The sequence below is a fragment of the Anastrepha ludens genome, chromosome 2 (assembly GCF_028408465.1).
Source record: "Anastrepha ludens isolate Willacy chromosome 2, idAnaLude1.1, whole genome shotgun sequence".
Lineage (NCBI taxonomy): Eukaryota > Metazoa > Arthropoda > Insecta > Diptera > Tephritidae > Anastrepha > Anastrepha ludens.
This window is the reverse complement of record NC_071498.1, coordinates 139,861,460-139,889,289: the sequence shown is the minus strand read 5'-3', so window position 1 is coordinate 139,889,289 and position 27,830 is coordinate 139,861,460. Positions and strand designations below refer to the sequence as shown.

Below are 27,830 nucleotides of genomic sequence, written 5' to 3'. Positions count from 1 at the left end.
AACGAACGACGATAAACGACGAATAGAGAACGAAGCGCAGAACGAGGAAATTTCACACTTCCGAGGAAAAAGGGAATATTAAACAACAGGACATTTGCAAGTGCATAAAGTAATTAAAATAATAGGACCCAATAAGATTTGCATCAATTTAAAAACACAAAACTGGTACAACATACTGTGCTGAAGTTCAGACAGCGTTCGAAAAATTTGGTAGGAAGTGAACTCGCTCTGTTCAGCTGAGGTTTGAGGCTGCGGCAACCGAGTGAAAGTGTCGCGGAAATTCTGGGCTTCGCCTGTCGCACCGCGTTCCGCTGTTTTTATGCGCTTTAACGGGCTCTGCTACTGGGCACAAATTTGCAGCGAATGAAGTGCATAGAAAATAACAGAAAAGGTATACAAAATAGATCCAAGTGCTGTTGTCGAAAATACGGATGGTGGGGAATACTGAAATAAAGTAGCGAATATCAAACGAACAATTTAGCGAGCAACTGGCGCGTGCATTAAAATCATAAATATACGGAATTTTTGTGGTACAACAGAAATATTCTGAGTAGAAACATTAATAGTGAATTTGAATAGTGATTTGGTAGGAAGCATATAGCTTATAAGAAATAAAATAAATAAATTAAATGCGCCGTCGTCCGTTGCATTCATTCCACGGTGGTAACTGCAAGTGCGAGCGCGAAAGATCGACGACTTCATTGTAGATGTCGCGGGTACTGCAGCGTCATCAATTTACTTGAAAATAAACTGTGCTGGTGCAGTTGTATTACAACTGCAATAACAAGCACAATTCCTAGAGGATAACCAATGGAAGGACGAAAGGCAAAAGAGCTACGAGTGCGAGTACGACGCATGAAAGTGAACTCTTCCACCTGCGGTCCAACCACTGCCTCGGTTGCTGATGCTACCTCTGCGTCAAGCAAATCGGAAGCTATTGACGGAATGGAAACGGAAACTCCATGCTCCAGCAAAAGCACAGTGGCGCAATCTAACAGCTCCTCACCCTCGACTTCCGATGGCGACGACTTTGCTACCGTACATTTTAAATTAGCAGCTGCGTTAGAGGCTGCCGCTGCGCATGCCACCAGCAGTGGTGGAAGTGCGCACTTACTCGATTGGCAAAGTATGAAGTCGGCGTTTATGGCTGAAGCTAAGCCGACATTCAAACTAAAAAGTTGCAGTGAAGAGGCGTCAGAAGATGGTGCAGCCGAACCGCTCGATTCCAACGCGGATCTTCAAGATTGTGTTGCAGCCGAAACACAATTGGGAGGCGAACTGTTAAGGCCGCGGGAGGTTAGTGATAACAGCATAACAAGTTCCAGTGAAGAGGACGTAGATGTGCCTAAGACCCTGCTGCTTTCGACAGAACCAAATGCAGCTACCATGGACGCTGATCGTTCAATGTTACTATCGAAATTACCGTTTTCGGATCCGGGAGTTTCCGTGGTGGACGATAAGAACCCAACGACAGCTTTATCAAAGATACTCTCCTTACCGCCATTTGATCCGCACGCACCACATTTACAAGTGCAGCTGATTATCAAAAACGTTGTTTCGCTCACGCAATTGAGTCATCGAGAAGACAACGTTATTGAGTTGGACATTAAGAAGAGCCTTATTGCGGAGTTTGCAATCAGCAAAAATCATCGCACACTCAGTCCGTTTATGGTATGAGTAAATATAATCTTTTCAAATGTTGTATATAAAGCAGCCATTAATTCTCACTATAGGACGTATCCAACATACATGTAAAACATGGTAACGATGAGTTCTTCACATTTTGTTCATGCAAAAATTGCATAAAATATCGTGAAATTGTTATACATATTATGGTGGAACAATTCAAAACAGCGCACATGGTTGTCATGCTGCTGGACGTGCTTATAAAAGTGTATGGGCCAATGCTAAAGTAAGTGAAAACATTGCGGAAATTTCTGATGCATTTAATAACAATTTGTTCAAGTTAACTGTTGACTTAAACATGAACATTTACATATAATTTGCTCAGAAATCGGACTGCTTATAATAAGTTTGAGAAACTGTTGGATGCCAACAAGGAGATCTATTGGATTGCTTGTGGCTTTGTCTATAATAAAAAGGCTGAACATATGGATTTCATATACGACGACTCCCTATCAGACAATATGATTTTCGTGCTTTTTAGTTCCATGTGAGTTAAATAAATCAATCTGCTTTAAACTCGCAAGAAAGGACATCTTACTATGGATTATTATTGTTTTTGTTTCAGTCTTATGGTAAACAATCCTCTGTTACTGTTACAAATATTAGCCTTTCATGTAGAGTGCATCGTTAAAGCATACGCGGAAGGTTTTATAGAAATTGTTGAGCCGGACAACAATAAAATACCCGCAGAAGAAATGTTGACATGTAAGTGCAAGTATTGTATATCTATGCTAAATTTATGCACTACATCAATAATGGTTTAAATTTTATTTTTATAATGAATTTGCAGACATTTTGGATGGCTATGATGATTTATGCCGTATATCGGAGCAGATTTCTTGTTATTTGTTTGCATTTGAGAACGATTTTTTACGCAAATTCAACCTAACCTGGACTTTACTCTGCCAACGTCTATATCAACTGCATGTTTACTCTAATCTCACCGATACTATGCTAGCTTGTATCATAACTGTAAGTAAAATATATTATTTCATTTAAATTTACTGGGTAAAATATTATTTATTTCAATCGCTTAAGCTGAAAGAGGATGAATTAACATCGCGTCATGCTGCTCTTATAAAAAAGTATATTCAATTCGATGACAAAATGACGTACGTTGAGAAGCGTTGGTCAGATGTTTGGAACGAACTCAATAAATTCAATTTGTCTGAAACGGAGCGCAAACGTCGGAAATGCCTACTAAATGTGCATCGCATTTTTGACACTGTGGTGCAGGACGCAATAGCTTTCTCGTTACAGGAATTCGATGATGACAATGATTTCTATGATTTTCAATGTCTGGAAAATCGACGTCTTGCTTGGCAAAATATTATGGCGTACACGAAGATGAAATGGCCTGAGGGATTTTTTAAGCCGCCCAATACACTGGTGTGCGATGATAAATGCAAGAAATGCAATTCGCTGTTGGAGTATCATCCAGAGTGAGTGACCGTGCGGTGTTTGTTAAAAGAAAAAAAAAACATATTGTTCGATGAGTTTTACTATTTACAACCTGATTTGTTAAATTCTAATACAAATCTATTCTCTAACTCAGTCTTGAGAAGTAAAATTAATGATTAATTTTTTAAATTGGTTTTTAGGAATTGCAAGTGTATAACGTGTTCTATCGCTGGAGGGCCCTTACCGCCACGACGCAACCCGGATCACACCTGCTACAAGTGCATGGCTCAATTTCTAATCGAAAAAGAAGTTAATTTATATGAGTCAAAAATTCTGAATGTTTGCACAAGTGATGACTTTTTGTCATTTGTAAGAAGTAATGGCAAACGAAAGAGTTCCGCACTTGAAGAGCTGAGTGAAGAAGTTTGCGGCCCATTGCCAGCTATTGAAGCGAAAACTGAGGACGAACTAGAATTGGGCCAATATCATGTAGCATGGGGTGTTTTCCAACATTTCAATAGTATGTGAATAAGCTGTGAAAATTTTACTTTATGATTGGAAAGTTAGTATTATTGCTTCATTTTTTTTTTACAGATCGAAAACGTTATAGACATGCCATTATTGATGAAAAATACTTTTGCAAAGATTGTACAAGCCCGGCCTGTTTGTTGGCTCGCAAAATACTCAACAACGAAGTGGCGCATGATCTGTCCCTGCACCTAGTGCAATACTATCAGCAGCTGTCGATGAGTATCGAAGAACTTCGTGCAATACTGCCAAATATCATGTTCTATAATCGAAAAATGATTGCTTTCAACATTGGTTTCGATTTAACCGATGTGCACGATCTTGTTGTGAAGATCTACTGGACGTTTATAATTTCACTTTATGCGCGCTACTTTATGGAGTTCGATCTGAAGTGTCCCTTGAATTTAACCTATTTCGAATTAGCAAATAATGATATCAAGCTCTGCACAGATAAATTAGAAGGCAGCAAAGATGATACAAAATTTATAAAATTTCTAGATAAAGTTAAAAGGTGAGGAAAACTTGCGAAGCTGTAGAAAAGCAGTAGCGCTTCTAAACCAGCGTAGTTGAGCCATTTTCACTACGTTGTTATTATAGGCCTCTCCTTTTCGCCAAGCGTTAGCAAGTGGTGAATAGATGTAGCAACTGGTATAAATTAATATATATTGGCAACCATGGAATAGAGCTGTCTTAAATTACATGTGTTTGTAAGACAGTGAGTTATACCAGTTTAATGCGGTATAACCATACTCGCTAGCGGCGAATCTGGCTCTTTAACTTTGTTGTTGCTTTCGCATGTAAATTTTTCGTCAAGTTCATCGAGCAAAGAAGTGGCGAATTGAAGAGGCTTTATATACAACTCTCCTATACATATCTGTGGTCATATGGCATAGTAGCTTAAACCGAGTTAAAGGAGAAGTGAGTTATTGCATAGGTAGCATGCCACACACTGAGCTGCTTAAATGTATAAGTCCCTTTTGAAAAATTATTACATTAAATTTGCAATAAAATTATTCAAGCTAGCTTTTAAGGCAGTAGTCTGCTTTAGAAGCCGAAAAAAAGCGTTTTTTTAGCAATTTTTTTTGAAAGGGAAGGAAATGATTGCGGTAAACGGAATTTTAAGACGATAGTGTTTAGTATTTAAGGTTTAAAAAACAATATTTATTTTTAAAAAATATTGAAATTTTTTAAAGTTGTAAGTATTTTTCTGGAGCGCCTGGAGTCTGCACTTGTAAATCGGTGCCGGTGATGGAGGTCGTGCGATGCATCTGAAACAGTCGAACCAAATTTTTTTTTAATTTTTATAAGTTTCTTTTCTTTATGAACTAAAAAAATACCGAAGAAGTTATAAAATTCCAAACTTTTTCGAAGTTTGAAAAAAAAATTCACTTTTTTAAGAAAAAAAATTGACTTTAAGTTGCAAAACAAGTAGTTTAAATAATACTTTTGTCCAACTTTTTTAGTTCAAATAGAAGATAATTCAATACTGAAGCTAGATCACTTTGGTTTTTTTCGATCGGACATATATTCTTTTTGCCATCGCCGGCACCGTTTTCTAACACTTGTGAAAATGAAAACTCGAGAAAACGCGCTTTAAAGTCTGCCTGAGCATTCGCACCTGCTCAACGCTCGGCCACCAAAACTGCTCTAGCTTCGAAAATATGTCGAATTGGCCTCTGGAATTTTAAAGACATATTCTTGGATAGTTTTGAAAGAGATTTAAAACAAAACAAAAAAATCGATTTTTTGAAGCCTGTAAAGCAGACTACTGCCTTAAAAAGGGCATTCGACATAATGTCTTATGTGATCTTATCTTTACTGACATGTTTCTTAGAATCATCGCTTAACTAAATAACTTAAATTGGCATTCCATTTATAATAATAATACTTATGCTTACTAAATAATGCCTAGTTCACAGCATTTATGCCGATATAATAGCTTAAGTTACTTATTTTTTTATTAAAATCAACCATACAACCATGGCTTACTTTTACAATGATTGACCTTAAGAATAGCTTACATAATTAAATCGTAGATAAAAGCATTAACAATAAAATCAAAATTAAAATTATAGCTATCGGAAAAAAAGTTAAAGTTGGAGCCGGTATACTGCTAAAACCAAAACAACAACGGTATTGAAAAAGGAAAGAGAGATGAAAGCAGTAGTAGGAGTAGGGATTGATTGAAATAAAGAGAAATCCTTTGAGTACATTCAGCACTATTCGGCAAGGATCAGTACAATGCCAATTTTCATTTTTAACCCTCCGTTGGACACCTCTTTTAAAACCTCCGGTTAAGTATCGGGTCTGTACTTTGGTTCTTTTTGAGGATCCTTTTTAAAAGGTTATATCCCTAAATTGATGGAAAATTAAATTTTGGTAAGCTACCTAGAAGCTCAAGTCTTATATGTAAATTCACGTCCAAAGTCGAAAAAGTCTGGCCACTCCCGGGTGCCCAACAGAGGGTTAAAAAGTGCTTGAGTAGAAAAGGCTTCACATGCAGCAGATTTTATAATTTTTTTTTTTTACCCTTTGTTGTCATTAATAGCAATGATTAAAGCTTTTTTTTTAATAAAGCTGGAATAAAAATTAGACAAAATTGGCTTTATTTCTAAACTGTCATTTTTGACTTAAGGTACTATGCCATTTGAACCCAGATATATATTTGTTAGATTGTGGAAATAGAAATCCATTATTTTCGTGTACATTTTTTACACAAACATTTGTTTTAACTATTATGGTCGATCTTTAGCTCCTGGACGATGTTACGACTACTAACCTGCCGGTCAAATTTTTTTTTTTTTTTTTTTTATCGACATTTTCTTTTACATCGAAATACCTGAGCGGAATTTTCGAAACCAAATTTGCTCCTGATTACCTGTTACAGTATCGGCTTCACAAACACCATTCCCAATTTCAGCGGCCTGGCTTGCATTTTCGCCTTTATCTATGAAAAACTGTAAAATTTACCGAATTTTCTCTTTGTTGACTTCTATTGTTAACACCCTGTAACTCACAACTGAATGGAAAGAAACCAAAAACAGCAAAAGGATTTGTTTTAGTGTGAAATGTCACCTTGTAAACGAGCATAAACTTTAAATTGTTCGATCGATACTTTACGAGATATCGATCACTTAGTTTCTTTATGAGGTTTGCACTTCGACCGCATTGACTTTTGTGCCCCGATATCGATCACTACAGCCATCTAGCGCGAAAACAATGGATTACTTTTCCCCCCAAACTAATGCATTAATGTTGTCTCACCACAACTTTCGTTAATCAAAAACTAATCGTGAATAATTGGTTTTCGTTTTTTTTTTTATTCACATGCAGTTTGTCGCCTTTTAAAAGCCAAGTCGAATCTGAGTGAGTAAAATACATTAGATTACACATTTTTAAGCCAAGTTTTATAATTTATATCCTTGCAGTTTTGCTTTTACTGTTGATGTGCATACTGAAGAGATTCAAAAGAAATTGGATGAGCTTCTAAATTTCGAGGATAACCAACGGTACGTATATGAGTTGCCGCCAACAAAATACGAGCGTTAATGCAATGCAATTTTTGTAGTAGTCTCCCGTTGAACGAACAAATCCCACCGCCTGTTACCAATATCGAACCAACCACGGTTGTCGAAGATCATCCCAGGAAGAATTGCAAAGAGAAGTTAAAGAAGTGTACGTATACCAATTCAAGCTAATATATCAATTATGATTTTTAATATTATATTAATTACATTATGGTTTTTAGGCTGTTTCGATCATTCGGATTTGGGTGACCACTGCAAAGAGAATCATTCCAGCAAAAAGCGCATTAAAAAGGTAATGTGTAGATTTTTCGGAGTATGCGTAGTGTGTGCATGTATATATTTCTAATAAATTTTGTATATGCAATTCTTCTACTAGGAGTGCAATCATGCGCGCATGAACGAAACGCGTGACAGGCTGCGTAAGAAGTTGTCACAATTGGTAAATGCGCGTAAAAATATGAAAGCTGCCGCTGCCGCTGCCGCTGCTATTACAAATGATCAACAACCACAGCAGACAGCACAAGCAGAAGCTACACCAAACATGAGCACCAAACAGCCACCTTCGTTGAAGGCGGTAGCTAAAGCAGCGGCAGCAGCTACCGCCGTCAATTCGAAATCGCCCAGTTCCACTGGCAATAAATTGGAGGATGACGATGACAGCTTAGTGTGCCTCAGCACATTATGCAAGCGTATTAGCCATTTGCATATGAATGCAACTGCCACCGGTACAGGTGGACAAACGCCACAGTCTACAACTACTTCAACAACCGCACTAAATGGTGTTGGCAAAAAGGCTTTGTCATCGGCGACAATTGGTTCATCGGGCACTCCACCAGCTAAGAAGCCTTCAAATTTGGGTGCAAATGCTACTTCTTGGGAGGCGGCTAATCGTGAGGCCCCAGGTCTCAAAGGCGGTAATATCAAAAATGTTTCTGGCGGCAGTGAGAAGGGCGGTGGCAGTACTTCACGTGACTTAAGTGTACTCAGTGTGTATTTGAACAGCTATTCGAGAGAGTTCCTAGATAATTATTCACGCGATCAATCGAAGGTGCGCAAGTGGATAAACGAAACACTTAGCTACATCGAAGGCGGCTCGGGCGGAAGCAACAGCAATGGAAAAAAGCCCCAACCCCAAACCACAAATCCGAAGAAGGCGGCTAAAAAGGCAAAGCAAAAGCAACGTAAAGAAGAAGAAAAACGTATTATGGAGTTGCAGGATTTGCGCGGCCAATTTCATGATATATATTTCAAGGAATTCACTGACAAACACAAATTGAAACTCCTAAAGACCTCTAAAAAGCGCGATAAAAAGCAAATTGCTGAGCTCGAGACGAATATCAAAAAGCTGCAACGCGCCAAAGCAAAAGTGGAAACTGTGATATTGGAGTTGATTGCCACTGTAAAACAAACAAACGCTGAATTCAAATTTTCCTATTTGCCCACAAAGGAGCAACAAATTGAGAAATTAAAAGCTATTGAAGAGAACGCAATTAAAACAGCTATTGTAGGTGGCGCTAGCGCATGTAGAAATCGCGGTAGTGCAACTGCAAATGTGCCATCCACATCCGCCAGCAATGGCATTAACAACCTAAGTCCCAATTCTGGAGACGTACAGGGTAACAATAGCTACGCCTTGCCATCTGTATATGCTCATGCCAACGTGACCGGCGCTCCATTTTCTCCCTATCAAATCGACTTCCAGTCGTCCCAAAATGACGCAATAAATGCCAGTGCTCCCGGAACAGGCTACGGAATGATTCGCACGCCGATACCGACACCAATGTGCTATGCACCGCCACCGCATCAAACACTTTCACCCGATGTGGTTGCTGCAATGGCGGCAAATGCAGCTTGCAACTCGAATACAGACCCCTCCAAGCGTATCGTCACAATACGCCGCGTTAACTTGCCAAACGTGCCGGAGCCACGAGTCACGGTCACCGCCAAGGGTAGCTCGCCAGATAAGGATAAGTTGCTCTACACATTTGTCAATGGGCAACTGGTTCCAACTACGGCACCTCCTATGACGCAACTTCCCTTGCAGCAGTTATCAAATGTTACAGAGCCTCGTATTGCCGTAAGCACAAAAGCGAATGCTTTGGACAAAGATAAGTTGTTGTATTCATTCGTCAACGGGCAACTGGTGCCCACTTCCGCTCCACCAATGACGCAATTGCCTCTACAACAAATACCGTTGCCACTGCCAATGCAGGCTCCGCCACCACAACCACCTGTTGTCGCTAGCGAGACGCCAACGGAGCATTTATCACTAACAATACCGCCACCACCTCTGTCTAAAACGCAACTCAAAAAGGAGCGGCGTCGGGCAGCTAAGTTAGCAGCTGCTGCTGCAGAAGAACAACTACTGCAGACACAAGAGCGAATGCGCGTCGACGAGACCCACAGCCAGCAAAAAGCGGGCAAAAAGTCTAAATTGAAAGCGGACGAAGCTTTAGAGCAACGGATTGTTGCTGCAGCTGTCAATTCGAAATCGAAGAAGAATGGTAAGAATGCAGTCACACACTCGGCATCAACCACATCTGTGTCCACTGCGGAGGCTATCGAAGGAGCGACTAAGAAGGGTGGGAAAGTAGCAAGGACTGCCATACAAGGGCGTTCAGCTTCCACAACGACTTCATGCTCTGCAGGCACATCGTTGTCTGCCACTCCAGTCAACAGTCAAATGAATACTCGAGAAAGTTCGGTAAGCAGTCAAAAACCTGCCGCAGTAGGAACGGATGTAGGTAAAAAAATCAAATCGACGACGCAGCAGCAACTCCAGCATAAAACTCAAAGTCAAGTTCAAAAAACGGCAACGTCACAAAAGAAACAAACGGAAGTAGTTAAGCAGCAACAGAATAAGGGCAATAAAAAGGTGAATGAGACGGAAAATTTTGAGAAGGCGCCAACACCTTCACCCGAGCCAATAGCAGCTGTTGAAGATAAAGTTGAACAAAAAGGACGAAAAAAACGCAAAAAAGAGCGGACCCCACGTACGCGACTCATTGATAACGGGCAGTTTGACAACAATCCCTTTGCGACATTGCATACGCAAGATTCCGACTCTGATTGGGACTCAGCGTCGTCCAGCTATGATGAAGAAGATGGCGAAACAGATTCAGAAGATGGCCAGCAACAGCAAAATACATATACACACCCGCCTTCCCCTAAATCTAAGGTGACGCCAAAAATAACAACTCAAGAGTCAAAACCTGCGCCGATAACAGCTACGACGCCGACGGCAATCCACGCATCCGTAGTTTCGAAGACAAAAACAAAGATGAGCGAGCAAAAGGCTAAAGAGAGTGCAAATCAGCAAAATGCAAAGTCACAAAACAAAAGGGACCAACAGGAGCCACGCAGAGATGATGTTGCTAACAGAAAACAACAGCAGAAACAACAACAACAACCGCCACAAACATCACAACCGCAAATGTCACAACCAAAACAGCGCGCCTCGACGCAATCACAACGTAGAGGCGATAAAGATAGAGAGCGGGAGAATGATAAGGAGCCACTAAGCGCTAAGGCAAAGAGCAAGGACAAGGAAAATTCGCAAGCAAGTCAAAGCTGTAAGCCTACCAGCTTAGCTGGAGGTGCATGCAGAAGTTCTGGTACCCCATCAGCTGTTGGTGGCGCTTCACCAAGAGAACCGCCCTCAAAATCGAGTCGCCAAAACTCGCGTCAGCAAAAGCTAACTGATAATGGAGCCCAAAAGCAGGTTCAAGATCTGCCACGCACCAGAGGAGGCCGAGGCAGTAGAGGAGGTGGCGGGAACAGTGGTTGTGCTAGCGATGCCGGTGGTGCGGGTGTAGGCAACGATTCACGGCCGAAACGAGGAGGTGGCCGCTATGAGCGAGGCAGTCGGGGCTCAGGTGAGTTTGGAAAATAATGTCAATGTATATGAAAATACGTTCTTTTTATATTTCTGTTAAAATTCACAATAATTAAAAACTTGCTTGAGACCCATCTTAAAAGCGATAGTATTGCAACAAATGTTTGCAATCCTTTCGCAAATTCTTTCGACACTTATTTTGCGTTGATAGGTGAAAGTAAATACGTAAGCAAAAAGAATAGAATTTTCTATAAATATTTTCCTTGATAATTTCAATATTGGCGGTAATTTACTATTGGAAATGACAAAGTAAGCAAATTCTGGCTCCATAATTAGCAGACATTGCAAAGAAATTTGCTTATAGCACTGCTCAGAGTTTCGCTGAAATACACAAACAACTCGATTACCATAAATTACGTGAGGTGTTTTTTTCAATTTTCTGACACTCCCTCCCCCCCTGGTGAGATGTCGTGAGATTTTATTCAACCCCCTCCCCCATCCCCCAATCTCACGTGAGATTTTTCAAAATGTGGGTTTCTTATATAAACGCGCTGGATTGTTATTGTAAAAAGAAAAAAAAGTTGCTTCGTGCTTTTATTTACGACTAGTTAAGACTAGTAATCAATATTGCTGAGAGTTATAAGTGTAATAAAAATTTAACAATAGAAGACTTAAATCGTAACTACTGCGATTAAAAAAAGAATATCTACTCTAATTCAGTCCATGGAGAATCATGCGCGGTTTCAAGAGAGACTATTGGGACCAACATGTCCATATGATTTTCAGTAGAATCATGTGCTCCTTCAACTTCGTTCTAATCTAGCCGCTCTAAGCCGTTGACGCTTGCGCACAGTAACTCATTAGCTCGTCTTGTGGAACATACGCGCTTGCTTAGCTGGTGCAATGTGAGCTGCTCGCCTGTGCTCTGCAGCTCTTGTGATAGATGCGAAGTAAATACCGCATGTACTCTAGCATATTTTCTCTAAATCATCACGTATACTTGGGCAATAGAGATCAATAGGCGTGCTGATGAAGGCATTCAGCGGTTCAATCGGTACGCGTATTAGAAATGGAGCAAATGATTTTCCGTCATGTTCTTTAAAGTCCGGAATTGTCAAACGTCAACCTGAGTGATAGGGCGTTCGGCTATAGTGGCGCGAAAACAACCGACGGGCTACACTGTACCGCAAATTCAGATTAAATTGAGCTATTTGGTATAAAACAAATATGGTGGTTTGACAGTAGTAATGTATAACGTCGAAGTATGAATGAAATTATTTTCTTTTGAACGAATTAGTGAATGATTTTAATCACACTACGATTACGCTTGAGATTAAATCTTAAGCATGTACAATTTTTTTGTTTCAATCAGAAAAAAATTGCGTGATATTTGCCGAGACCCCCCCTCTCTCCAACGTAAGATTAGATGAGATTTGACTCGACTCTATTTTTGCCAAAATTGTCGGAATTTCTCATCGATAATTGAAGAAATCTCGTGCAAGTCTGCGGTTGTGATTGCCACCCTGACAAGCCTTCTGTGTCTAATATTTTGCTTTGCATTTATTATTACTAGGCGGTGGTGGATGCGGTACTCAAAACTCCAATCGTCATTCTACCGATACCACCCATCAAGTTACTAGCTCCGGTACGGAGGGCAAACCGCTATCCAAGCGCGCACAACGACAAGCTCAACGCAATAAAAAGTTTCAAAAGCCACAGCATCACAACTATGAGGATTGTGGTGCCGGTATACCGAACAATATGGGCTACTTTAACCCGGACGAAGTTGTGATTCCACCTACTCCACAGCCCGCTTTGCAACAACTGCAAGAAAAACAGCAACAACAATACAATAGTTTACCCGAACAGCTGCAAGCGCTGAACATTGGCGGCAATGTAAGTGTCAAACCAAACGGGCAACCCAGCTATGCCAGTGTAAGCAACGGTGGTAATAATAGCGGTTACCAAGGCATGGTGCCCACTCTCAGCATTATGGACCAGCTGAATCGTGGTGTACAAGTGGAAAATCTTTCGTTACCACCTGGCATCACACTCACCAAAGTGGATCCCGTAAAGAGCGAACAGCTACGTCAAAAATCCGAGTCCATACGGAAACTTTCGAAACCATTACAACAACAGGCGCAACCGCCGCAATCATTCCATCACAAGGCCGGTGCGACGATAATTGCACCACCTGTAGCTCCGATTGGCAATTACTTTGGTGCCGCGCCATATGCAGGTGTTGCTGCTGCAGCAGCAGCATTGGAACAGAGTGGCATCATAATGGTAGAAGCAAATCCACCTACAGGCAGCTACAAAAAGGAGCAATCAAAGATGGGTACACCAGCTGGATCGGCTTCGTCTGGTGGCAAACCTTCTAAGAGTAAGAAGCGGCGGAATAAATCGAAGCAAGAGAGCAATGCACGTGCAGCTGCTGCCGCTGCTGCTGCGAAAAATGCCAACACTCCAATCGGCAGTAATGCTAATGCTAGCGGCGCAGATCAGAATGCAAAAGGCCAGCAGAAGATGATCACATTACGCAATCCGTTGTTCCACGGTGGAGCATCCAGCGCAGCGGCAACCATACTACAGCAACAACCAGGACTTATGCCAGGTGAGTGAATGCTTATATGTTTAAAAGCAAATCTGTGAAAATTTCAGCTAAAAATGCAGAAAGATTAATGACTCCAGTTCAGTGGGAAAGTATACTAGACATATTTTGGCCCATTAAAACTTTGTTAAAAAAATAAATGTGTTTATGTAAAATTTTGAAAAATTGCAGGACGACCAGTAGGCGGTTTGCCAATAGCTGCATCATTGTCCATGGATCAGCCAGCTGCCATAATTAAAAACGAGAACGGCATGTTTACTATACGCAACCCGGCGCTTCATCAAGCTGTTACGAATGGCCTAGCTTTGGGTGGTTATCGGCAATTCGGTAACGTAAGCTATTATACGCCACAAGAGGCTGCCGCCGAAGCAGTTAGAGCCACTCAAATTCAACAGCAACCTAGCCAGGTGATTTCGACCAACGGCGGTGACGGCAGTAGCGCCTCTTCGTCATCAGCCTTTTCATATTTCTCGAATAGCAGCTCTAATGCGAGCAGCGCAAATGTACCAGTCACTTCGACTTCGTCGGCTGGCAGTGTGGGTGCTGTCACGATCGGTAACACACACAACACCATCAGTATTAGTTGTACCAGCATAGATGAGCACGGCGGGAGCACATCTTTAACTGGTAATGGTGGCGGCTTGACGGGCGATGCGGCCGTAATTGCACGGCCATCACCACAACCAAAATGCATCTCAGCCATAGGCAGTGAAATAAAGAATGCACAACAACAAAAACAGAAATCCAAGGAAAGTGCTACACAGTGGCCTTCATATGTAGGGCCAGAGCTGCAAAACCCTGGTGTGCCGGGAACAGATAATTGTAAGTTGAGTATAATGTTTAATGTGTTTAAGTTGAGTTGAAGGTATTTAGTTGTTTTAGTTGTTGAAAATTATGCGTATTTCTTAACAGACCAGCTTAATATAAAAGCGCTGCGTATTTTAATGCACGGCGTGCCATTTCTTATGTACCATAAATCATGCAGTTCAGTTTCGGTTGGTCTCCGTAGGTTGGACTGTCCGTAGAAAAGTAAGATTACCGAATCGTAATTTAATGTAATACAGAGATAATAGCGTATACAGACGGCAGCGTTAATCGGGATTACCGCACAGTTAATTCTGATTAAAATTGCAGTGTGACAGACGGTGGTTGCGCGCATTATTGAACAACTGTTTTGCTTATTGGACAATTTTGTCAGTAAAAGATAGACTGCAGGCAACAAATACGGATATTGGCTGCGTTGAAACTAAGAAATAATTACTTATTTAAATTGCAATTTCTCAAACTGTTCCGTATTAGCAAAGCAATTAATGTAATTTCGAATGTGTTAGTGCAAAGTACCACTGGATCCCGTCTTTCTTGTTCTTCTCTTTAAGAGTTTCAATATTTTCCAAGGCGGCAAATCTATTAAATGTGTGGAATATTATAAATATTCAAGTGATTTGTGCCGAATTGGCTTTCAGCTTTTTTCAAGTGGTTCAGAACTATTTGGTGATAGATTTTTAGTTTTCTAGCAAACTCGTGACTAAATTTTTGTAGTCATTGAACGAGTTCCATCTTCAAACTTCTAAATTTTCTGGGCGAAAGCAAGCAAACCATTCTGCTGCTGTGTTTTTTGATACCTATTATTCTTGTCCACCTAAACACTAAAGTGGGCTTTGCCTGTCGAGCCGATAAGCTGTTCCTAACTTCAAAATGCTTTTAACCGTCGAGTTTAAAGTCGACGACATTTACACGAAAAAAAGTTAATAAGGGGTGATATAGTTTTGATACCCAAAGCTGCCCTAGCTCCCACGAGGGATTAAGGACGATATAGTTTTGAGTTAAAAATTAATAAAATAAGAGAATTAATATGACTCACTTTCCCGAGGGAAAACATCCCTATGCTATAAAAAATTCGACATTGATTTTAATTTGAAACCTTTTAAATTACAAGAATTATTGAGTGTTGAGTTAAAAAAAAATACTTGTAATCTTTCAAAAGAAGCGCCTAGATTGTTTTAAAATAAAAACGAGTAAAATTTAGATTATTTCAGGTTTCACTATTTTTATTCAAAATACGACTCTAAATAGTTATTAATTATTTCCCCCTTGTCCACTCCTTTCGGGAGCATAGGGCCTCGGCAAGACTAGGACTTTCAAAGGACCAGTTCACATATTGCCGCATTGAGTTCAACAAAGAACCAACTCACGAAATTTGTGTGTTGGCTTCAATTCTTGTATTAATTGAATTTTGTAAGGATGTGAATGTAATCATAAATGACTAATTGTTGACAACGTCGAGATATCATGAATTTTGCGATATGTTGTTCTCGAAAGATCGACCATTTTCATAATAAGTTTCAATAATTTTAACGTCTTGTTCTATCGTCTAAGTATCCTGGTTATAATTGTACATCTGTCTATTTGACAAATGTTAAAGATGGCATAAAAAAGTTACCGTCTATGAATTATTCAGCGCTGACGTCTGGGCATCACTTTAAGACCCCTTTATTTTATACGATATCTGGCCGCCATAGACAAATAGATTTGTGCGTGACTACCACCATTCCGGGGGGCTCAGGTTCAAAATCTACAGTGGGTATGAAACACCAAATAAAAAATTTTTTTTTATGACAATGGCCGCACGGAAGGCCCTAGCAAACCTCCGACTGTAAAGGGTGTTTTTTTAGAGGTTAGGTTTTCAAGTTGGCACTACTTTTTTCGTAGATGTTCTTTTTGACAGCTGTCACTTGATTTATGCTCAGTTTGGTTTGCCATTTCATAATGAATAGACTTACACCTGAACAACGCTTGCAATTCATTGAATTTTATCATAAAAATTCGTGTTCTGTTAAGAAAGTTTAAAGTCGAAAAATTTTGTTCAGCGATGAAGCTCACTTTTGGTTGAATGGGTATGTCAATAAGCAAAATTGTCGCATTTGGAGTGAACATAATCCACAAGCCATTGCTGAGACGCCGTTACATCCTCAAAAAGTCACTGTTTGGTGTGCTCTATGGGCAGAGAGAATCATTGGTCCATATTTCTTTAAAAATGAAGCCGGCCATAATGTTACAGTCAATGGAGAGCGCTATAGAGCCATGATTAATGACTTTTTCGTGCCTGAATTGGACGATGTTGATGTGGACGACCTTTGGTTCCAACAAGACGGCGCTACATGCCATACAGCCAACGCAACAATCGATTTATTGAAGGAAACTTTTGGTGAGCGCATTATCTCGCGCCGTGGACCTGTGGCGTGGCCTCCAAGATCGTGCGATATAACACCGCTGGACTATTTCTTGTGGGGCTATGTGAAGTCGCTTGTCTACGCAGATAAGCCCGAGACGATTGACGTCTTGGAAGAGAATATTCGGCGCGTTATTGCTGACATACGGCCCCAATTGCTGCAAAAAGTGGTCGAAAATTGGGCCTCTCGGCTGGAATTTATTCGAGCCAGCCGCGGCGGCCACTTGCCCGAAATCATTTTTAAAACATAATGGCAAACCCTTATCTTTATAATAAAGCTAAATTCTTGGCCATAACATTAAATTATATACGTTTTATTTCATCTTGAAAACCTAACCTCTAAAAAAAACACCCTTTATTTCTGCTGTGAAAAAGTTCCTCATAAAAAAACTTTATTCGGAGGCACCATACAACTGGAGATCCCTACCTTTGTCGAACAACATCAAAATGCACCCCATCAATTAGAGGAGCACCTCAACTAAGCACATAACAAAGGGTGTACGCGCCAATTGTTGTCAGCTATTTTTGACATTTCTGGGTCACAATATTCCATATTTTTGACTCACCGCTGAACTACTGTAGACAAATATTGTGTTGCTCAGTGGAAAATTTTATATGTATTGTACTTACTTTTGATGATTCCAATCCACAAATCTATTGACCGACAATCTATATATATAAATGTGAAAATCTGTCCCTATGTTCGCTTATAACTCGAGAATGGCTGAACGGATTTATCTTATCTTGGTCTTGAATTATTCGTGGAGGTCTAGGGAAGGTTTAAAAGGTGAGAAAAATTCGAATAATTGCCGGGAAAATGGTCAAAACGTGGACCCGGGTAACCTTCGGATGTGTATATACAATATGGGTATCAAATGAAAGCTGTTGGTGAATGCTTTAGTTCAGAGTATTTTTCATGCCGCTCCGTGACTAGGGTCTCGAGATAGAGACCAAAACGTGGACCCTAGAATGTGTTTGTACAATATGAATATCAAATTGAAGCTGTTGGTGAATGCTTTAGTACAGAGTATTTTTCATGCCGCTCCGAGACTGGGGTCTCGAGATATAGGTCAAAACGTGGGCCCGGGTAACCTTCGGATGTGTATATACAATATGGGTATCAAATGGAAGCTGTTGGTGAATGCTTTAGTTCAGAGTATTTTTCATGCGGCTCCGTGACTAGGGTCCCGAGATAGAGACCAACACGTGGACCCTAGAATGTGTTTGTACAATATGGATATCAATTGGAAGCTGTTGGTGAATGCTTTAGTACAGAGTATTTCTCATGCCGCTCCGTGACTGGGGTCTCGAGATATAGGTCAAAACGTGGACCCGGGTAACCTTCGGATGTGTATATACAATATGGGTATCAAATGGAAGCTGTTGGTGAATGCTTTAGTTCAGAGTATTTTTCATGCCGCTCCGTCACTAGGGTCCCGAGATAGAGACCAACACGTGGACCCTAGAATGTGTTTGTACAATATGGATATCAATTGAAAGCTGTTGGTGAATGCTTTAGTACAGAGTATTTCTCATGCCGCTCCGTGACTGGGGTCTCGAGATATAGGTCAAAACGTGGGCCCGGGTAACCTTTGGTTGTGGATGTGCAATATGGGCATCAAATGAAAGCTGTCGATAAGTGCTTTAATGTGGGGTAATTTTCATACCTATTGGTAGATAGGGTCTCGAGATATAGGTCAAAACGTGGACCCGGGTAACCTTCGGACGTATATGTACAATATGGGTAGCAAATGGAAGCTGTTGATGATTTCTATAGTATAGAGTACAGTGCACTCGCGGTAACTCGAATAGCCGCTAAGTCGAACGACGTGCTAACTCGAACACATTTTTTCCCCTATTGACTAGTTTGTAACTCGAACAATATTAAAGCTCTATAACTCGAACAAAAAAACAAATTTATTTGTACACACATTCTTTTCAAACATGTACATTTTGTACATACATACATATGTAATAGTATATGTATATAAATTATATGTATACTAGTGTATTGTCCATATGAATATTTCGACGTTAATATCCCGTTAGTTTTCTGGGAACAACATCTTGCATTGACCAAATTGCTTTAAATTTGTCATTTGTAGTGTATCAGTGCATGTGAGTAATGGATCGTAAAAGGTTGAAGTGTTTAACATTAAAAGAGAGGGTTGAAGTCCTTAACAAAATTAAACGTGGATGTAGTGTTACTTCTCTAGCGAAGGAATATGGGGTAGCCAAGTCCACCATAAGTCTTATAAAAAAGAAAGACAAGGCAATTTTAAAAGCAGTAAACAACACGTTTTTGGGGCTTGGGAAGAGGAGAACTTTAAAAGCTTCTGAGTTTCCTAAAATGAAAGCCGCTTTATACAAATGGTTTCTGTCCCAAAGAAAAAAGAATTACCCAATAAGTGGACTCATCTTGAAAGAACATAACATGAAAAACATAATTTACAGGTCGAATTTTCGCTTTATGATGTTAGCAAATGGAATTATGGTGCCGAATTTACCGACACAGAAGTAATAATTGAAACTAGTGATTCTGAGTCTGAGTTTAACAACACAACTGAGACATGTGAGCGGATATCATCTGAGGAGGCAGTTAGCTCTATCAATAAGGTAATTCAGTGGGCCACAACTGAACAAGTAAGCCCCGCAAAGGTTAACACTCTTCAATTGCTGCGTGAAAAAGTCATATTCAACATTGCTGCAGGCAAGAAAAGACAAACACACATTACAACTTTCTTTTCGGCCTAACTTTTCTGTAAAAACTGACTTTTTTGTGTTACTGACACAAAGACTGCCAAATATTTGATGAAAAATATTGAAACGAATTAATTATTTTAAACATATTCATGTTCATATCCATATGTAAATAAATAAATAAATTTAATTGAAAAAAATCGATATCGATGACTGTTTTTTTAACATAGCACACTCAATTGATAAGTCGAACAAATTCGATAAATCGAACAGCGCCTGTTTTAATTAGTTCGAGTTATCGCGAGTGCACTGTATTTTTCATACCGTTCCGTGACTAGGGCCTCGAGATAGAGACCAAAACGTGGAGCCTAGAATGTGTTTGTACAATATGGATATCAAATGGAAGCTGTTAGTGAATGCTTTAGTTCACAGTATTTTTCATGCCGCTCCGTGACTAGGGCCTCGAGATAGAGACCAAAACGTGGAGCCTAGAATGTGTTTGTACAATATGGATATCAAATTGAAGCTGTTGGTGAATGCTTTAGTTCAGAGTATTTTCCATGCCGCTCCGTGACTAGGGCCTCGAGATAGAGACCAACACGTGGACCCTAGAATGTGTTTGTACAATATGGATATCAATTGGAAGCTGTTGGTGAATGCTTTAGTTCAGAGTATTTTTCATGCCGCTCCGTGACTGGGGTCTCGAGATATAGGTCAAAACGTGGGCCCGGGTAACCTTCGGATGTGTATATACAATATGGGTATCAAATGGAAGCTGTTGGTGAATGCTTTAGTTCAGAGTATTTTCCATGCCGCTCCGTGACTAGGGCCTCGAGATAGAGACCAACACGTGGACCCTAGAATGTGTTTGTACAATATGGATATCAATTGGAAGCTGTTGGTGAATGCCTTAGTTCAGAGTATTTTTCATGCCGCTCCGTGACTAGGGCCTCAAGATAGAGACCAACACTTGGACCCCAGAATGTGTTTGTACAATATGGATATCAATTGGAAGCTGTTGGTGAATGCTTTAGTTCAGAGTATTTCTCATGCCGCTCCGTGACTGGGGTCTCGAGATAGAGACCAACACGTGGACCCTAGAATGTGTTTGTACAATATGGGTATCAAATGGAAGCTGTTGGTGAAAGCTTTAGTACAGAGTAGTTTTCATGCCGCTCCGTGTCTAGGGCCTCGAGATAGAGACCAACACGTGGACCCGGGTAACCTTCGGATGTGTATGTACAATATGGGTATCAAATGGAAGCTGTTGGTGAAAGCTTTAGTACAGAGTAGTTTTCATGCCGCTCCGTGACTAGGGTCTCGAGATATAGGTCAAAACGTGGACCCGGGTAACCTTCGGATGTGTATGTACAATATGGGTATCAAATGGAAGCTGTTAGTGAATGCTTTAGTTCAGAGTATTTTTCATGCCGCTCCGTGACTAGGGTCTCGAGATAGAGACCAAAACATGGAGCCTAGAATGTGTTTGTACAATATGGATATCAAATTGAAGCTGTTGGTGAATGCTTTAGTTCAGAGTATTTTTCATGCCGCTCCGTGACAGGGGTCTCGAGATATAGGTCAAAACGTGGACTCAGGTAACCTTCGGATGTGTATGTTCAATATGGGTATCAAATGGAAGCTGTTGGTGAATGCTTTAGTTCAGAGTATTTTTCATGCCGCTCCGTGACTAGGGTCTCGAGATAGAGACCAAAACGTGGTATTGAATAAAGAAATAAATAATATGAAAACCATATCTTTTCTGTTCTAACCATATCTATTCTATTTGAGTGTGCCCAGCGAAGCGGGCCGGGTTTGCTAGTAAATAATAACATTCTTTTGAAAGAATTTTTTTTTTTGATGCTAATAGTAAACATGAAGCATTGGCTACTGTAGGAAAACTCTCTTTTCTTATTAATTTTGGAGGTAAAAGGCATTTAAATATTTAAAATAAACAATGCCACCTACAAAAAGTACAGATTTAGAAACTTTGTTATGTGACCTCTGACAGTGTAGCTCAGTAATATTTGCAAAATGGAGATTATTACTTCGTTTTTAAAGCTAATTCCGGGTATACAATGAAATTAGAGTTTATTTAAACTCCTTACCTTTAGATATAAAAATTAATAAATAATTGGCGCGTACACTTCTGTCATGTGTTTGGCCAAGCTCCTCCCCATTGTCTGTCGAGGAGCGATCGCCATTAGAAAAAAACTTGATCTACCAATTATCCTTTCAAGCCAGAGGTTTTGAAACTGTACACTTCAGAATGGTAAGCACGCACCAACCAATTCGGCTAAGGCGGTCTTTAGGTATAGATAAATACAAAAAATTCGCGTAGATAACTGCCCCTGAAATTCGTGGCTAGACGATTAAGTTTGGCTTAAATTTGTACATTTAAAATTTTATTCTCTCTTATCCAACATTCTTGCTTTGAGTTTTTTATAATATATGTGTGTATGTGTATATATCACATTACGTTACCGCCTAACCCTCCGTTGGACACCTTTTTTAAAACATTCAATTGGACTCCCGGGTCTGACCTTTTTACGTACTGTTCGAGGATTCTTTTTAAAATGTTATATCCATAAATCGATAGAAAATTAAATTTTAGGAAGCTACCTAGGAGCTCAAGTCGTTAGCTATAATAGAAATTTGTTAAGTTCACGTTCAAAGTCGAAATAGCCAGTCTGGCCAGACCCGGGTGCCCAATGGAGGGTTAATTAATACATGGCTATCCATTTAGCGTTTGGAAGTTAATTTAATTTTTTATTAGCCATTAAATATGGAACACAATTTCATTCAAAAAAACTTCCACGGCTAGCTTTACAGTTCTGTCAACGCCATCTTTCAGTGCATTTCCGCTAGTTGCCCGACTGACGAGTTTCGGCACTTATCTCACCAAGGGAAACTTTGATTTTATGTTTCAACTCTTTAATCGTTTCTGAATGGTGGACGTAATGTTTATCATTAACTTTGTGCCTAAAAAGTTTTCGAATGGTGTCAAATTGCCACCAATTGACGTAACCGTTTCGGCTAATTATCCGATTTTAATATTTCTCAACTTGGTTTAAGTGAAAGGCGACCCATTTTGTAAATGGCAGCAACGAGTTCAATTTCTGATACATCACGGATGTTATTTTAAATTCCAAGCGCTAGATGATTACATAACAATTTCGTGATTTTATCGATGTGCCGTCCATATTTTCTTTAATTGTATGTTTTTCAACATTTCGATGTCAAATAAATATCTTTGTTTCCATTCTTATTTAGTGGTTGCAGCGGCGGCAGCAGCAGCTTACCTAGGCAATGCTGGAAATGGTTGTGTCACTAATGCCGGTAATAGCGGTGCTGGTGTGGTTGTTGGTGCTTCCATGGGTGGAGGTGGCGGCGGAGGTGCCGGTGGCTGTCTAACTACTGCCTCGCTGCAAGAAAAATACCAACAGTCCAGTTACTATAATGGTTTTGTTGATGTTTTTCCACCTACAGCCCAAAGTAATAGCAGTCAAATGTCAACATCAGGTGTTCATTCCAGCAATACTGGTTCGCTTTTCGATGGTGGCACTGATTGCCATTTACGCCATCATAATTGTGGTGAGGATTCACCACCACCTACCATAACTGGATATAATTCATATTTGGAAGGCATTACTAATACGGGTGTCATACGTTATGATGATGCTTCCTTCTTGAAGAATTTAATACCAGGGCAAAACCTCAGCAATGAGGTGAGTTTTAAACTATATTAAATATGTCCGAGAGTGCATTAAGAAATCACCGCTTTTTCCTAGCATAAATGTCATTTTATTCATTTATTTCTTATTATTATAATACTATTTTCTTTCTTTTTTTAATTTTCTCATTCTTCCTTTTGCTACAACAGGTGTCCATTCACAATATAAACGACTCGAAGTTTACACGAAGTACAACATCACCGGTGGCACATCGGGTGGAAATTACGCCGGTCTACCGCAGTAGACCGACGTCAACGACTACGAATATTTACGAACATTGTGCAACATCAGCATCACTTACACAGAGTGCACTGAGCGAGCAGCAAGCGAAATATCATCACAGTGTCGTTCCCAATTATAATGACGCTTTGCCCGACTTCGGAAATGGTAAGTAGTTATTGGATATCGAACTATTTACAATAAAAATCGTAATCAAATGGAATATTATTTTTTTCTGACACACTAGATTTGTAAAATATATATTCTAATTTTACATCATAAGAAGAAGCTGAAGGCCTTAGCAGCCATAGCTTTCCTAACTAGGCTTACAATTTTAATTATAAGTTTCAGTTTGTAATAATAATAATAAATATTAAGGGGACAGATACCTGTAAACGGCCATATTTTCCCTGATGTTCATAAAAATAATTTAAAATGAAGAAGTCAATATATTTTTTTAAATTGGCATACAGTTTATTTATACATTAAAATAAAATAATTTTCAGAATAAAATGGTTCAAAAAAAAAAAAAAATGAATTTTGCGGCGAATTTTCCTACTATTTTTGCTTCGAAAAAATTATTTTTTCGAAAAATTTTCGAAAACTTAAATTCACATAGAAAGTAATATCATAAAAAAGATGTGTGCAAAATTTCAATGAGATCGGTCAATAACTTTTCGAGTTAACGTGTACGCCAATTCAATAAATATGGCTTTGAGAAAAACGCGTCTAAAGTTCGAATACAACGTAACTATACCTCTCCCAGCGCTCGAACGCAAAGAATAGAGTCGTCACGATTGGCGATCTATAATATAGGGTGGGCCATGTAAAATTTGCTTTTTGAATCGGCTATAAAAAAAGAAGTTAATCAATATTTTTGCAAACTTTTTTTTTTTATTTTGAAGATTGAACATTGTCATTTATGAATGAAAAATAATATCGTTCAGATCACTGCCACAACTGGCTGGTCATTCGATCAACCCAATTTTTAAGCACATTTTCGATTGTTTGGGCTCCAATTTCATGAGTGGCAACTTCGATTTCGTGTTTTAAAGCATCAATCGTCTCTGGATGGTTCGCATAGCATTTGTCCTTAACGGCTCCCCACAAAAAATAGTCCAACGGGCTTAAATCACAGCTCCGAGGCGCCAATTGATATCGGAATTCAAAAACGATAGCCAAAAGTTCGAGTGTAACTTTGGCAGTGTGACAAGTTGCACCTTCCTGTTGAAACTAAATGTAGTCCATGTCATCCTCTTCAATTTTTGGAAACAAAAACTCGTTGAGCATGTCACGGTAACGCTCGCCATTTACTGTAACCGCGGAAGAAGGAGACTCGCCACTTTGTTCAAGCGTATAGCGTCCCATTTTCCCTTTAAGTAAATTATGAACACATTTGACATGTCATTTGTGTTACCATTCTCAAAAAAATAGGTGGTACAAAAGGCAAACGCTATATGGCCCACCCTGTATAAAAAAAAAAATAAATAATTGGCGCGTACACTTCTTGTTAGGTGTTTGGCCGAGCTCCTCCTCCTATTTGTGGTGTGCGTGTTGATGTTGTTCCACAAATGAAGGGACCTACAGTTTCAAGCCGACTCCGAACGGCAGATATTTTTATGAGGAGCTTTTTCATGGCAGAAATACACTCGGAGGTTTGCCATTGCCTGCCGAGGGGCGACCGCTATTAGAAACATGTTTTTTATTCATTTTGCTTTCACCGAGATTCGAACCAACGACCTCTCTGTGAATTCCGAATGGTAATCACGCACCTACCCATTCGGCTACGGCGGCCGCCCTGTATAAGAAACTTAAATTTACGTTCTATGCCGTCTCACACCGCATTCATTGACCATTTGACATATACTTTGACCCATACAGTTCCGTAACCACCGCATTTGCCTGATTCAGCTTTGTGTGTCTTCTGGCTTTCAATAAAATCGTTGAGGGAAATGAAGACTGTTTAGCAAATGGAGTTCAACGGCTAATATTAGAAAAGCTTTTTCTCTCAAACTTGACCAACCGACTGGTAGTTATGTCAAATGGTACTATAAATAAAAGAGGCTTATAGGAGAATTGTCCGCCGTAGCCGAATGATTGCAGGGTTCAAACCCCGCGACAACAGATTACACTATTTTTTGTTCTTTCTTTTTTTTAGCGAAAATATGCATCGCTCAAGCTTCAGTTTAGGGATAGATTCTAGTCTTTTAAAACTGAGAGCACGCAGATAACATAGTCTAGTTTTCGAGAGAGCCTGACAGTAGCATGGAAGATGCTCCAGGGTTTCTTTTGTATCCGGCTCATTACATTTCCTGCAAGCATCGTTATTTGATCCCCTGCAAGTCTGGCGCCTTAAGCTATTCCATCCGCTATCTTATTTCCCTCTATGCATTTACACCCTGGAACCCAATATACACAAAGGCTGCGGTTACGAGCAAACTTGTTAGCTGATTCCTTGCATTCATGGACATTTTTAGATGGCAGACAGTATGATTTTATTGCTTGGCTTCCCCGTGCATCTACGAGGAATGCTGCTGAAGTGACAGTCCTTGGCCGGATATAAATCCGGGTCGTTCCGGGTTACGTAGAACCGACTATCGTTCGTCGTTCCAGTTAGTAAAACCATTCAATCTCTCTCTTTTTTTTTTCGATGTAAAAATTTGTAAAGGGGTCTCGCATTATATTAAAGCAACTATCAAAATATAATAATATTATTTTTCGTTGTTGGATTGAAAAAATTGGCCTTAGAGAAACAATTCATTTACTCATTTACAGTCGAAAATATTAAAAAAAAAAAATGTTCTTTGCAGATGCCAGCAGTATTTTTGCGCCGAACAGTCTCGTTAACTTAAATGAACTGGACGCAGGCAGTGCTGGTGGCAATGAGTCTGAAGCTGAATCCTATCAGCGCTACAATTATGAATATGAGAGCCAGCACCAGAAGCAGCAGCAACAGCAACAAAAGGCAATACTCGACTTGAACGAGCTGCTAATCAAAAAGAACTCACACAGCCCACATGAGCAACGCGCTTCACCATACCTAGACGAAGCGGCCATGGACAGTTTTGTGCAGAATATCAACACCTTGCAAATATCCTCATCCGCAGATGATCAATGTGGCGGTAGACATTTGAATGGAAGTAGCGGCGGTAGTGGTGGCAATGGCAGAAGTAGTGCTGGTGCGGGCGGTGTTCCCAGCAACACTGCCACAACAACGACGGCGAATGGCTGGTGGTAAAGCGAACAGGCATAGACTGCTTCGCCGATGTCGCCGACTGTGCCGATGCAATACCGATTCTAACAAAACTGCACACACATACACACACATATTGCAATACATGCCCTAACATATACATACAAATAAAATATATACACATATTACAACATGTTGTTCATGTTAATCCTACCATTAGAGTCTTAAATTGTCAATTTAAGTAAAACGTCAAGATGTCGAAAAAAAATTTACCTGCGTCAGTTTGCACCTGTTGTGTAGTGACAGCTTGTTGGTCATTTATAGAATGGCATGCCACTGTGTTTTCTCAGCTCGGAATCAAATAAAAAATAAAATTAATAAAGTATTCCAAGTTCGAAAGAAATAAGAGAAATTTTGTCACATTTGAAAATGCATTTGTAAGAAATGCGAAAACAATGAAAAGCTGAAATAACAAATATAACATTAATGATAAAACTAGAATGCGAGTAAAATACATACATACATTAAAATACACCATAAAAAAAGAATCTAAATATGCATAGCTTAAACACTTTTCTTTCCTTTGTGTCTGTGGCTTAACCACATACGCATTTAAGGAGATATCAAAATTTTAACGGTTCGATCACCACTAGCACCTAGGAATCAAGAACAAACAAACGATAACGACATGACAGAGAAATTAAAAACCTAAACAGCAACTGTGTGCAACTACACAGGTGCGTCAATGCAAATGAGCCCGAGGAAGCAAATCTGCTTTGGGTTCAATGACGGACACTTCCGTCTGATAATTCGTATTATCAATTTACATACATATTATACATATAACAAAAATTAACTTTTTGCGCTTTTGTGCAACTATTTTATTTTTCTATTTTCTTTCAGCTTTAGAATACAATTGAAATTGCAATAACAAAAAAAAAAACAAAAAAAAAACTGAAATACAAAATAACGATAATTATAGTAATGAAATGGAAAAGTAATTTTTAAACGTTCAAACGCAAAATGAAAACACGATGAACGATGTAAATAATAAATGTGATGTATTAAGTATGCACTTGCCGGTGTTTCATTGCAATTGGAAATTTTAATTAAAATTCTTTCAGCCAACTTTTGCGCCTAGTCCTACTCTTTGCTCCAGGTAGATTA

The 27,830-nt window shown here is 39.6% G+C and overlaps 1 protein-coding gene across 3 annotated transcripts; it reads left to right on the top strand.

Moving 5' to 3' along the window:
- Positions 1 to 27,721, top strand: LOC128855434 (uncharacterized). 3 transcript variants are annotated; one of them, XM_054090327.1, is made up of 18 exons: positions 2 to 1,671; positions 1,734 to 1,912; positions 2,012 to 2,173; positions 2,252 to 2,391; positions 2,477 to 2,658; positions 2,725 to 3,128; positions 3,288 to 3,607; positions 3,682 to 4,126; positions 6,949 to 6,981; positions 7,044 to 7,124; positions 7,187 to 7,290; positions 7,364 to 7,434; positions 7,519 to 11,017; positions 12,551 to 13,591; positions 13,760 to 14,410; positions 22,791 to 23,245; positions 23,401 to 23,638; positions 26,281 to 27,721. In XM_054090327.1, exons 1-18 carry the CDS (start codon positions 811 to 813, stop codon positions 26,706 to 26,708), a joined length of 9,294 nt encoding a protein of 3,097 aa, XP_053946302.1. In that variant the 5' UTR covers positions 2 to 810; the 3' UTR covers positions 26,709 to 27,721. The 3 variants fall into 3 exon arrangements, with proteins under 3 accessions (XP_053946303.1, XP_053946302.1, XP_053946301.1); XM_054090326.1 differs by having other exon boundaries at positions 7,184 to 7,290; XM_054090328.1 differs by lacking the exons at positions 22,791 to 23,245; positions 26,281 to 27,721 and having other exon boundaries at positions 1 to 1,671; positions 7,184 to 7,290; positions 23,401 to 23,587.
- The last annotated feature ends 109 nt before the right edge of the window (positions 27,722 to 27,830 follow it).